At 49.2% G+C, this 12,790-nt stretch overlaps 1 protein-coding gene across 1 annotated transcript in view; it reads right to left on the bottom strand.

Moving 5' to 3' along the window:
* PKD2 (polycystin 2, transient receptor potential cation channel) overlaps positions 1 to 12,790 on the bottom strand; it is a 239,049-nt gene that overhangs the window by 127,893 nt on the left and 98,366 nt on the right. Inside the window, exon 3 of the mRNA XM_078676197.1 lies at positions 12,098 to 12,231. Within this exon, the coding sequence (XP_078532323.1) occupies positions 12,098 to 12,231 (134 nt within the window). The remainder of the gene's footprint in view (positions 1 to 12,097; positions 12,232 to 12,790) is intronic.

The raw sequence follows: 12,790 nt of genomic DNA, 5'->3' as shown, positions 1-12,790 counted from the left end.
CTTAAAAAAAATCAGTGCGGACAAGCACTGGCAAAGCAATACGTCCGTCTTGTTGGGGTATTTTACATTTGTTAATTGATATACCTAGATGTAGTAACAGTACACTCACAGAGAAACGTCCAAATCCTGGTCAGGTGAACAGCTGTGTCCAGCACATGACTTAGTTCACGTTTTGCGCTATGTTGTTAATTACAGGGCTACACCACGCATGAAGGACTGCTCGTTTTGCCTCTTTGGGCACACCTCTAACAGACCGCCCCTCAGTGTTTGTGGCGTACTCGTCAATGTTTTACCATTTCTTCAGAAAGATGGATGGCAGCGCCAGCAGCATACAACAGCTTCGGCAGCACGAAATCAGAGGAGCCAAAATAAAATTATCTAGCGCACCACAAGTTTCTAAGCACTAGAGGTGGGTATTCACTATTCAGAAAAGTTATGGGAAGAGCGGAGCCAGGGGTTTGACTTGGCTCTAAGATCCCAAGTACGAGATGTTTAAAGGGACTCGCAGGTGGTGAGCACTCCAACATTTTAACATACCGAGATTTATTAAAAATACAGCAAAATCAATTGAATCTGGGGAGGGTAGTGTTCCATGGAGGGTCAAAGGGCATTCACTGGAGGTGGGCTGATTAGTGGAGCGGGTGTTAGAAAAATATGGTTTAAGATTTAGCATCTGTAGAGAAGGAGCAGTGACGTGAATGGGAAAGTCTGATTTTGGGGATGATTAGTCCCCGGTAGGAGGTCGATCAAGAGGCTCAGAACATTCAAATATATGACTTATGTCCTGATTTTTACTAAATTCTAGAAAAGGACCAAGGGGAAGTAAGTGTTCAAATTTCCAATCAATACATTATCAGGTAGATTCATCAAAGACCCGTTTTGCGAGTCTTTAATAGCGATTCATAAGGAATCGCTATTACAGACTCGCAAAACGGGATTCATGTAGGAATTGCAAAAAATATTGCGATTCCTACATCTTCCTTATTTGCGATTAGCAAATTGCTAATCGCAAATAAGGAATAACTCCCCATTCATTCCTATGGGCCTAATGAATGGGGAGTTATTCCTTATTTGCGATTAGCAAATTGCTAATCGCAAATAAGGATGCGATTTCAAGGGTGCCAGGGGTGTCCAAAGGACACCCTGTAGCACCCCTGAAATGCAAATTTACACAGGTGTTGCGCACACACATGTCCAAAGGGCATGTGTGTGTGTAACATGCAACTGAGAAAAATGCACTAAAGTGCTTTTTTCTACTTTTTTCGCTATTTACCACGAAGTCTGACTTCGTGGTAAATAGCGGCCAGAAATTGCGAATTTGCAATTTAAAATTGGTTAATGAATTGCATTTAAGGAATCTCAAATAGAGATTCCTTAAATGCAATTCCTCGCAAATATGCGATTTCGCAGATAGCGATTTTTGCATTTGGGATGATGAATCCCAAATGCAAAAATTGCGTTCGCAAAGGGCCAGATTCTCAGAATCTGGCCCTTTGCGAGCGCAATTACCTTTCATGAATCTAGCTGTATGAGACTGTGGCTACAGATTTTGAGAATTCACTTCATGAGCCTTCCCTGAAAGTTGAAGGATATGGTTATTTTTAGCCTCTATTGTATTCACCTCAAGTATTTTACTTTCACTGCTTTACCTACTTGCATATATTTTTATTTAACTGAAAGGCAATATTGTTCCCCTGTAACAATATCCTTTTTTTTTTTTGCAGAGTTTTATATAGCGCAAACTAGAACCGAACCGAATCAGTTATCAGAGCGCTTTACATGGCACCAGTTACGTTACATGAGGACACACTTTCATTTTTTTTTTTTAGGCACGGGGAGATTAAGTGATTTGTCCAGAATCACACAGGTCCGAGGTCGAGCGCCTTAGCCGTTAGGCCAACCCCTCTCCCCTTATTGAATCAGTGAATTGTACTTTTACACCGCTTTTGCTGATCGCCTTAGTTGGCTGCTACGTGGCCTCTATGTAAATATTTCCTCATGAATTATATTTCTGTGCCATCTTTGTTATTGGATGGTACATTACCGCTGGCCAATATTTGCTATGTGAAACACTCTAATGCCACTTGGGCCTACTTTGCGCAATATTAATCTACGAAAGTAAATAAAATAGCTTTCATTCTTACGGACGCTTTGCATCAGCTGTATTGCTTGAATGCCTAGAGCTCTGAGGTTTGTGTAGTGTGCCTTTAGAATAATAAACAAACAGATTTCCTTTCTGTGTTCCTCAATTAATTCCCACAATGATAAAGTGACCATCTAGTAATTACCATGACACAACTTAAGGATTGTTCAAATGTAAATAGGTTTCGCTTGTTTATTTTATTAAAAGCACTTTTCTCTTCTCTTGGGCGTGGCCAAGACGGCAAGCATGGCGGACGCAGCTTAAGCGAGCTCCGTCCCGCCGGCTCACTATCCTGCAGGACATCCTACGTTGCCCCGACCCAGGTTCGCCCAAACCGAGTGGTTGCCTGCCGTTATCGGAGGGGACGCCCCGACAGCGATTTGGGCGCCCTCGCAGCTTCGTTTCGGCCTCCTTCTGCCACACGGAGCCCTGCCTGCGGAGCGGCCTGCGCCGCGAGCTGAAGCCCGGGGCTCGATTGACGGGCAGTCCGCCCGGAAGTGCTGTGGCGCCGGGGGCGCTGAAGTGGAGTGTGCCGCCCCCGACCTGAGGCGCTGTGGGACTGCTGCCGGGGATCTGCCGGCCCTGCACGTCGCTCGGCGGCCAGAGGAGAGGCGACAGCGGAGCCCAGGCGGTGACCATTGCGGGGTAGGGGGCTGCCGCGTGGCGAGCGGCCTGGTGGGGGAGGGGACGCTCCTGTGGCTGTGACTGGTCCCGCTCGGCGGTGATATCGGGCCGCAGGGGCACAGTGGCCTTGGAGCCTTGGGGGACGGTAGCCTTCCCGTCTCTCTTCTCCCCCCCCCCCCGTCCAGCGACCCAGCGCCTGTCTCCTCAGGGCCTGTGTGTCGGGGCGCCTGTGGGGTGGGACCTTCCGATCGGCGGTCACGCCGGGCCGCGGGGAGGGGAATTGACTGAGGAGACCCCCCTCATACACCTGGACAATACTTGGCTGGCGGCGGGGCCCCGAAGGCGCCTTGGAATCTGCTCAGGGAGGTGCGGTGAGTGACCTTGGCCGCCTCCGGTGGGCCTTGGGACTGAGGGAGTGGACCCCTGTCGACACGAGGTCGCTGCCACGTTGATCCTGCGCCTCGACCTCACAGTTGGGTGTGTGAAGGTACGGTGCTGCCCCAACCATACGGGATCCCGGTCTGGGAGGGAGTGGAGACGCTGACCCCTACAGACCGCTGGGGGTGCCATTCCTCGGACTGTGCGTGGACGGCGGAGGCCGCCTCTGAATCCCCGTATTCCCCACGGCCGGTCATTGTGCCCTGTGCGCGACATGACGAGAGGGGGCAACAGTGGCAGCACCACAAAGCAGGGCCCGATGGACAAATTTGCGGGGCCTAGTGGGGGTGCAGGGGCATCCGGAGGCCACCAGGGCTCAGGCCCGGATAATGCGGCACTGATGGCGGCGATTACGCAATCGAGGGACATGCTGGATGCGAAAATTGGGGCGGTCGGAGCTGATGTGACCTTGCTCCGACAAGACCTGCGCAACGCGGTCGCCCGTATCACTGAAACAGAAACCAGAATCACGGAGGTGGAAGACGACGTAGTGATCCTTAAGAAGAAGGTGGCCACCATGGAGGGGATCCAAAAGGGGCTAGCCCTTCGAGTTGAAGATGCGGAAGGACGGGCCAGGAGGAACAATTTGCGCTTTGTGGGCTTTCCGGAAGACAGCGAGAAGGGTAACATGGAGGCCTTCTTGACCCAGTGGCTGGAGGGATGGCTCCCACCGGAGTCCCTTTCGCACTGCTTTGTCGTGGAACGGGCGCATTGTGCACTTCTTCCAAAGCCGCCAGCGGGGGCTCGCCCCCGCTCTGTGATCGCCAAACTGCTCAACTACCATGACAGGGACACTATCCTACGACAAGCTCGCGCCCATGACCCTCTAATGTATGAACCATAAAATCCTGATATTTCCGGACTACACTAAATTGCTCCAGCAGCAGAGACAGTCCTTCACTGCAGCGAAAGCGCGTCTGCGGGAACTCAAGATTCAGTATACCCTGCTGTATCCGGCCCGCTTAAGAGTGGTATTCCAATCCCGCACCCAGTTCTTTAACTCGCCGGAAGAAGTGTTTGCTTGGACAGATGAAACGGTGCGTGTTAAGGTGCACACCCCTCCGAGGAGGGGCTCGGATTCGTCGTCCGCGACGGGACCCCCGAAGACACCTCGAAGATCGCGCAGTAGGAGCAACTGGAGGTCGCGCTCCCAGAAGCGCCCGCCTCCCCGGGAGGAAACAGCGGAAGAAGCGGAGGTGACAGACTCTCAAACCTCGAAGTCATGAGACCTTCTACCGCACTGTGCTTGGCTAACGTTACGGGCCCAGGGGGTCAATGAGGTACCGCAGTGGCAGAGGGAGGACTGATGCTACCTACGGACATGCCACTTGAACTACTGCTTCATGAATAGTTGTTTGTGGGTGAACCGTGGGTCGGGAGACGCTCGAGAGAGAGCGGGCCTACTCCCGGAGTTCGTTTCCATGAGTTGGGTGGGGGGTTGTTTGACACTTGGTGGGTAGTTGGGCGGGATCCATTGGCGTAGTGGGTCTCTGGCCTCCCGTTGGAGGGTCGAGATCGCCTGCACCGCGACAGGTACTTCAATGTTGCTGAGGTATGGGGTGGGGGGTTGGAGGGGGGGTTGTTGGCACTGTTTGGGGCAGGGGTGGGACTGGGGGGTGGTGGGGGGGCGGGGATTCTGGGGGGGTGTTGGGGGGTAGGTAAGACTAGTTTACGCACGGTGTGTACGGGAGCCTGGATGTTTATATGTGTTTGTGTGTGGCCTCTGATGCCCGACATTTTGAAACTCTGGCCTGTTGATGGCGGCTGACGGATCAGGGGCGGACCTCCCGCGAGCTTCACTGCGCATTTTGAGCTGGAATGTGAGGGGGATGCTCGATAAAATTAAAAGGGGGGCGAATGGGGAAGAAAGAAAAGGCTGACGTACTGCTCTTGCAAGAAACGCACCTCATGGGCACCAAAACCCTTGGCTTACGCAGATACGGATATGACCAGGTGTTCCATGCTGGTTTTGCGAGGGGGTCCAGAGGGGTTGCGATTTTGATACACCGTAGGGTACCTTATGCACATGAGACGCAATGGATAGACGCCCATAGCAGATTTGCATTTGTCAAGGGGATGGTGGGGGATGAGCCCATGGTGTTTGGCAGTGTTTATGCTCCACCCCCGCTACAAGAAGCCCTGATAGAACGACTGTTTGATGTTTGGGCGGAGGTTCCGACTGTGTTGACGATTGTGGGCGGTGACTGGAATGACGTGATGAATGGGAGATTGGATCGCTGTAGACCCGGAGGGGGCCCATTGACTGATGCTACTACTAAATTGAGCAGAATGGTGCAGGGGATGGGTTGGATAGACGCTTGGCGATACCAGCATGCATATAGTCGAGAATTTACCTATATATCTGCGGTCCATAAATCCTTCTCTCGTCTTGACTACCTATTCGTCCCTCAGCCCTGGATTGGGAGAGTGGACTCTACCTCCATACTTCCGCGGGGTCTGTCAGACCATTCCCCGATAACGCTAAATCTGCTTCTGAATAAGAGGCGACAGCCGTTTCGTTGGCGCCTCTCCACGTGGCACTTGCAGCGTGATGATTATCAGTCGCACATGAGGGAGGCGATAGCGCATTACTGGACTGATAATGAAGGCCCGGACACTGATGCCGTGACCCTGTGGGAGGCCCTGAAACCGGTGCTTCGTGACGTGGACATCGCGTGGTGTGCGGCGAACCGTAAAGCCCGCAAAATGGCCATAGAGGAGGCGGCGAGTCGGGTCCAAAGCCGGGAGGCGGAGTGTACCTCGCGGGGGACCAGCGAGGCAGTGGGGCAGTTACTCTGCCTTCAGCAATCGTACGCATCCTTACTACTGGATGAGGCCCGTCAGCTCTGACTGGCTACGCAGAGTAGAATTTATCAGTGGGGGGACAAATCCAGCACAATGCTATACAGGCTCTGCCAGGGTACCTTCCAGGCCCAGTCCCTACCGGGACTCCGGGACGAGGTGGGCGACCCTGTTACAACCCCCGAGGTCCTGGCCGCCACCTTTGCACAATACTATGCGACACAGTACACCCCCCGGGAGACTCTCCCGGCGGAGGAGGTTGACAGATTCCTAGCGGATCTTCCGCCCCGGACGCTCTCGGATGAGGGTTGTGCTCGGCTGGAACTCCCTTTGTCGGCAGAGGAGCTGGGAGAGGCTCTGGGTGAATTGAATACTGGTAAGGCCCCTGGGCCTAACTGCTTCCCTTGCGAATTTATGAAAACGTTACATCTCCAACTGGGGATGCGCTACAGGAAAGCGCTGGAGGAGGCCAGGGACCATGGGCGTCTGCCGGCGGACTGGCGACACGCGGAGGTCGTGGTCTTCTGTAAGCCCAGAAGGCCTCCTGACCGCCCTGAATCATATAGACCGATCTCGCTGCTTAATGTCGAAGCGAAAATCTTAGCAAAGGCCTTGGCGAACCGACTTCTCCCCTACATCACGGACTTAGTCCACCCAGACCAGGCCGGCTTTATGCCCCACAGGGCGACGAGGCACAATATTAGACGCGCGCAGTTGTGGTGGAGGCGGCGCGGGCGGCGGGAATCCCAGCGGCTCTTCTGTTGGCGGATATAGATAGAGCTTTCGATTCGCTAAGTTGGACATATCTTCGGGCGCTCCTACTCCGTCTCAATCTGGGCCCGAGTTTTCTGTCCTATGTTCATTGTATACGGACCTGACAGCTGCGATGAGGGTGGCGGGGGCGGTCTCCAGCCCATTCCCCATAGGCCGAGGCACCCGGCAGGGCTGCCCTCTTTCGCCTTATTTATTTGCCCTGGCGATGGAGCCGCTGGCGGCGTGGGTACGGATGGACGCACAGCTGCGTGGCGTTGAATGGGAAGGGGGTCCGACCGACAGAATCGCGCTCTATGCCAATGATGTACTTTTCTTCCTTACGGGCCTAAATAGATCAGGGCCAAGGGTCCTTGACATAATGTGCATATTCGGCGAAGTGTCCGGCCTTAATTTGAATGTACAGAAATCGAAACTATGGGTCCTGGGGAGCAGTGGAGACCTGGGTTCTTAGGCGTCGGCCCTCCAAGAGGCGGTGGGAGGCATTAAATATCTGGGCGTCTTTTTGACAGATGTGCCGGGAGTCTCGTGGTCCCGCAATGTGCTACCCGTGTGGGACAAAATACGGTCTGACATGAAGATATGGTCCAGGATGCCCTTGAACATTTATGGCAGCTCGGCCATCTTTAAGATGGTAGCTCTACCCCGTATTCTATACCAACTTCAAAACCATCCGTATCCTATCCCACCGCAGTGGTTTAGGCAGGTAAATTCGGCACTGGGTCAGTTCTTGTGGGCTGGGGGGGCAGCAAGGGTGGCACTCCGCACCTGCTTCCTCTCGACCTATTGTGGGGGACTGGCCACGTCCGACGCCCAGTCCTACTATCAAGCGTCACACCTTTTGGTCATCAATGAGTGGTGGTATGGGGACCGGGGCGACCCGACCTATGCCCTGGAGAGATATCTGATGGACCCAGACTCGCTGCATACTATCTTATATTAGGCAGGTATCAGAAAAAGGCTCCCAATGGTCACTCAGGTAGTCTTCCGGGTGTGGCGTGACGCGCTCCGTTGCATGGGGTGGTGGAATAGGCTGACGGGGGAAACCCCGTTGTGGCACAACGGGAGGTTGCCGGCGCTGGCGTCCCTGCGGGGATTCGATGGCTGGGACGCAATAGGCATCTCGGCGCTTGGCCACGTCATGAAGGGCTCGGTCCTTAAGTCCTTTCAAGCCCTACGGGACAAATTTGATATACCCCAATCTCAATTCTTTAGATACTTACAGCTCCGACACGCCCTGTCCCCCCGCAATAGTTGGCTTAACATCATTGCCGGAGTTCAGCCCCCTGGAGGCCAAGTTATTATGGGGGAATTGGAGACCAAGAAAATATCTAACATATATCAAACGCTTGTTACACACTGCTCCCCCACCCTTGATAAATTGCGGTCTGTCTGGGAGGGTGAGTTGGGGGCCTTGGAGGAGGAAGACTGGAGAGAAGCCCTGGAGGCCCCAAGGGGAGCAGCGGTTGCGGTGCACTTGCGCTTCATTTAATTTAAATACCTGCATAGGGCGTACTTTACGAGGGAGCGATTGTGGAAGGCGGGGCTGATAGCCTCCCCGGATTGCCTGCGATGTGGGTGCTCAGTTGGCTCCTTTCTGCATACGGTGTGGGAGTGTGTGAGACTGCAGAGATTCTGGACCGGTGTGTGGGACTGTCTGGCAGAGGTGTTGGGCTGGGATCTTCCCCGTTCACCGAAATTAGGCCTCCTCCATGTCATGGAACAAGTGGGGGGAAATGTGTATAAACGTCATCTGCTTCTCCTGGGCCTTACGGTGGCAAAAAGGGACATAGCTAGGGCCTGGAAGGCTCCTAGAGCCCCCGTGGTGGAAGTGTGGAAACGGGGCATGGATTTTAATATGGGGCTAGAACGCCCAGTATTTGAGGCCAGGGGGTGCCCCAAAAAACATTTTCGGATCTGGAAAAGATGGGCGGATTACAGAGGCCTGTTGCTGGACCCTCCGGCGCCGCGGGCCACTGACGCAGAACACTTGATTAACTGACTCTGGGTGAACTGGTACACACGCAGATACTGAGCTTACTAGGCTCATCTTTATGGACAATGTAGACACCGTGCGGAGTGGGGGTGGGTACCGGGTGGGGAATACTGAGGGTGGGAATTGGGGGAATGTTGATTGAATAACTGGATTATGATGATCATTCTATGCACACTGCCTCTCTGACTCTTAGGGAGCGGTGATTTTCTGTATTCTGTCAACTACAAAACTCTAATAAAATTTTGTTCTGAAAAAAAACAAAAACTTTTCTCCTTGTTCATCAGTAAATAAAAGTGTCAATACATAAAGTAGTATAAAAAACAAAACAGTTTGAAGAATGACTACCGCAGAGCATACTAATTCAGTCTAAAATTCCTATCTTCTAACATGCTGCATCTATATTTTGGCATACAACAATATTCACATACATAAATAATATACAATAAATTGTACAGAAAAAATAAAACAATACTAATAAAGGTCCTTTTGTCGACGCGTTTCGGTGTCTTTTTAGTGACTGCAGAGAGGACGTGAGACCCGCCAAACGAAGGTGCACAAGACACCGCCATCTAGCATATGAGGTGGCAATATATCGATTGAGGCTGTCCTATCCCACAATACCCTTCGATTTATATATCAGCACCAAGTTGGACCATTACGAGAAGACTGTTGGATCCACAAAGGGAAAGATAGTATGTCCTTTTTATACAAAGAAACGGAGGTTCAATTGAAAAAGACACTCCAACAAATATAGAACCTGAGAAGGAACGGTGAAGGTCTACAACTGCATGTCTGAAAGCCACAGAATTGGCAATTCATATCGAAGATGATGTTTTTAACTGATCTGTCCTGAAGAAGGTGTTTAAACAACTAAAAAGACACCGAAACGTGTAGACAAAAGGACCTTTACTAGTATGGTTTTATTTTTTCTGTACAATTTATTGTATATTATTTATGTATGTGAATATTGTTGTATGCCAAAATATAGATGCAGCATGTTAGAAGATAGGAATTTTAGACTGAATTAGTATGCTCTGAGGTAGTCATACTTCAAAATGTGTTGTTTTTTTATACTACTTTATGTATTGACACTTTTTTTTACTGATGAACAAGGAGAAAAGTGCTTTTAATAAAATAAACAAACGAAACCTATTTGCATTTGAACAATCCTTAAGTTGTGTCATGGTAATTACTAGATGGTCACTTTATCATTGAGGGAATTAATTGAGGAACACAGAAAGGAAATCTTTTTGTTTATTATTTATATTACCCAGTCCTTTCTGGTTTACTTGGGGAACTCTCTTTTTTTGAGGTGTGCCTTTAGAATGACAGATGAATGCTTCAGTTTCTCTGTTTTTGGGGAAGGAAAGATTTGGGGCCAGATGTACCAAGATTACATTTTAAGAGTCTATAATAGCGAATTTTACCGATTCGCTATTATAGACGCAAAATGCAATGAATGTAGGTTTGTGCAAACATTTTGAGATTCCTATATATTCCTTAATAGCGAGTCGCAAATTGTGATTCGCTATTAAGGAATGCCTTCCAATTCATTCCTATGGGCCTATAAGCCCATAGGAATGAATGGGAAGCTATTCGCAATTTGCGAGTACCAAATAGGTACTCGCAAATTGCGCATGCAATTTCATGGGTGCAATGGGGCCAAAAGGCCACCCTGACGTACCCTTAAAATATGCATGTGTGCACATGTGGCGTACATACATGCCCTAAGGGCATGTATGTGTGCCACAGGCCACTTAGAAAAATGCAAAAAAGTTAATTTTTCTAGGAATTTGCAAATTACTATCAACTAGAAGTTGGTGGTAATTTGCCATACCTTGATGCCAATTCGCAATTTGTGATAGCTACAGGAGTTGCATTTAGGGAATCGCAAATTGCGATTGCCTAACTGCATTCGCAATTTGGGTAATCGCAAATAATAGCGATTACCCATATTGCGAATTAAAAATGTTTCATACATTGCAAACCGCATTTTTGAGATCGCAAAAGGGCCGATTCTTTGCGATCACAAAAAGCGTTGATACATCTTGTCCTTGGTTCTTAACGTAGTCAGATAACACTAAGTAGGATTAAAGAGTAAAGTGAATGACAATAGATTTCCCCAAAAATCATGTGGGCTAACGAAAGGGGGATATCAATAATTAGCAATTTGCAAGAGCACCTTAGTCTGTGTGAATTCAGGTTTGGCATCAAGGACCAGCAGTGACACCCTCACGGTTGACAAGTAGCGCTCTACAAATCTACTGTTTGATTGATTGTGTCTTTGTGCAGTTCAGACAGTCCTATTGTGGATGTTAGCTAATCCCACAACTTGTGTATGCTATTCATGCCATCCACACAAAGGAAGACGGGCATGTCCTTGGCATTTGTTTTAAATACACGCGACAGCCCTGAATCAGTGCACCAGGTGGCATGCAAATGCATTGACTGCTTTTAAATGCTTTGTGGTGAACTCTTTCTGGTCACCTTCTGGTAATCACTTGCTGGTCTGATGAGTGGGAAATGACAAATCCCTCAGCTGGGCTCCACCACGAAAGCCCATGTGCTCTTGCGAACAACAAGGAGAAAGTTGTGGTCTAGTGCGTTGAAAGCCAATATTTCAAGAAGTACGAGGACAACCGTCCAAGCTTTCTTAAAGACCATGAGCCCAGATATGTCAGAGTGACATTGGTTTGGTGCTTTGTTGGGGTGCTTATCATTTCTGACAAGGGTCCAGAAGCTTACTACAAAGTATAAGCTGTTTAAGTATTTTAAAAAGACCACCCTTTTTATGAATGCCTCAACGAAGTGAAGGATGGAGACTGAATGAAGTTTGAAATAGTAGCTGAGACGAGTTCCTTATACCCAGCATAATCTGTACTTGCTTTAAAGAGACAGAAATTCCTCTATCTTATATAGGTGCCCATGGTCGCTCACACTCTACTATCTGTTCAAGGTCGTACATTTCCCAGTTGCCGCTGATGTGCTGCAAGAAAATGGAAGAGGAACACAGGTATTTCATGTCTGGAGGACTAGGACCACATCCGCTTAGATTAGACAATAATAATCAATCAAGATTCCAAAATTTGTTTATCAGAGTAAATTGGCTATTAAATTAGTGACATCATAGGCAAATAAAACAGCATTCAGGACTTTTATTTATGGCAAATGTCTATTAAAAAGTAGAACGGCCTGACGAAGATATTTAATCAGTATGACAGTTATGAAACGTATACATTTAAAGACATATTGTCAAAAAAACAGCACTACCCACTCCCAACTGCTCCAAAAATAAAAAAAGTCAGAAAGGCAAATACGGATACCTTCCAAAAGTCCTCCATAGTTGACAAAGTTTTGAAGTTGGTCGCCTCTCTCTTTGATATTGGTGTGTCCAAGAATAGTTGCGACATCACTTTTGTATAGTAGTAAGTGTTCGAACTCGCCATTCCGTAGGTCACTGTGAAAATAAGATGTAGACAAAAACGTGTGTAAAAGCTATGGAAACAGGTCTTCCTCAAAACTTGTGGGAGTGTGTTAAGTTCGGGCGCCTGCATAATTTCAGGGCATGTGTTAAAGAGAAAGTGCACATGGGGTCATGGACACATGGGAAAGGCTGTTCAGAAACTAGCAGCCAAAGTCAAGACATTAGTGGAGAAGAGTCTTCCCGCTGAGTTAGTATGTAAAAAGCAGAAAAGTTAGTCACCCTTCGTAACTGAATTTGGCAGGTGTCTTCATCTGAAAAACACACCACTTTATTGGGATCCGCAATCCTTAAGCCCACTAAAGTCGAGAATAGGTGCGAGAGGGCCAAATTTAAGCCAGATTTTGAGGATAACTGCTGACAATGTAATAGCGATACCAAAGGGGATGATGGACGGAGCGTTGAAGCAAATCAAACACTCACCCCCAGTCAACTGATCTGGGTTTAATCCCTCATCATTCTTTAGCTCACTCCACCACCCCAGTTCAGACATGGCCATATGCAAATCAGTCTGACCCTGTGCCTCATGGGAATA

Source organism: Lissotriton helveticus, chromosome 2_1 (genome assembly GCF_964261635.1).
Source record: "Lissotriton helveticus chromosome 2_1, aLisHel1.1, whole genome shotgun sequence".
Classification (NCBI taxonomy): domain Eukaryota; kingdom Metazoa; phylum Chordata; class Amphibia; order Caudata; family Salamandridae; genus Lissotriton; species Lissotriton helveticus.
Note: the sequence above shows the minus strand (reverse complement) of the source record. Positions and strands in the feature narration are given on the sequence as shown.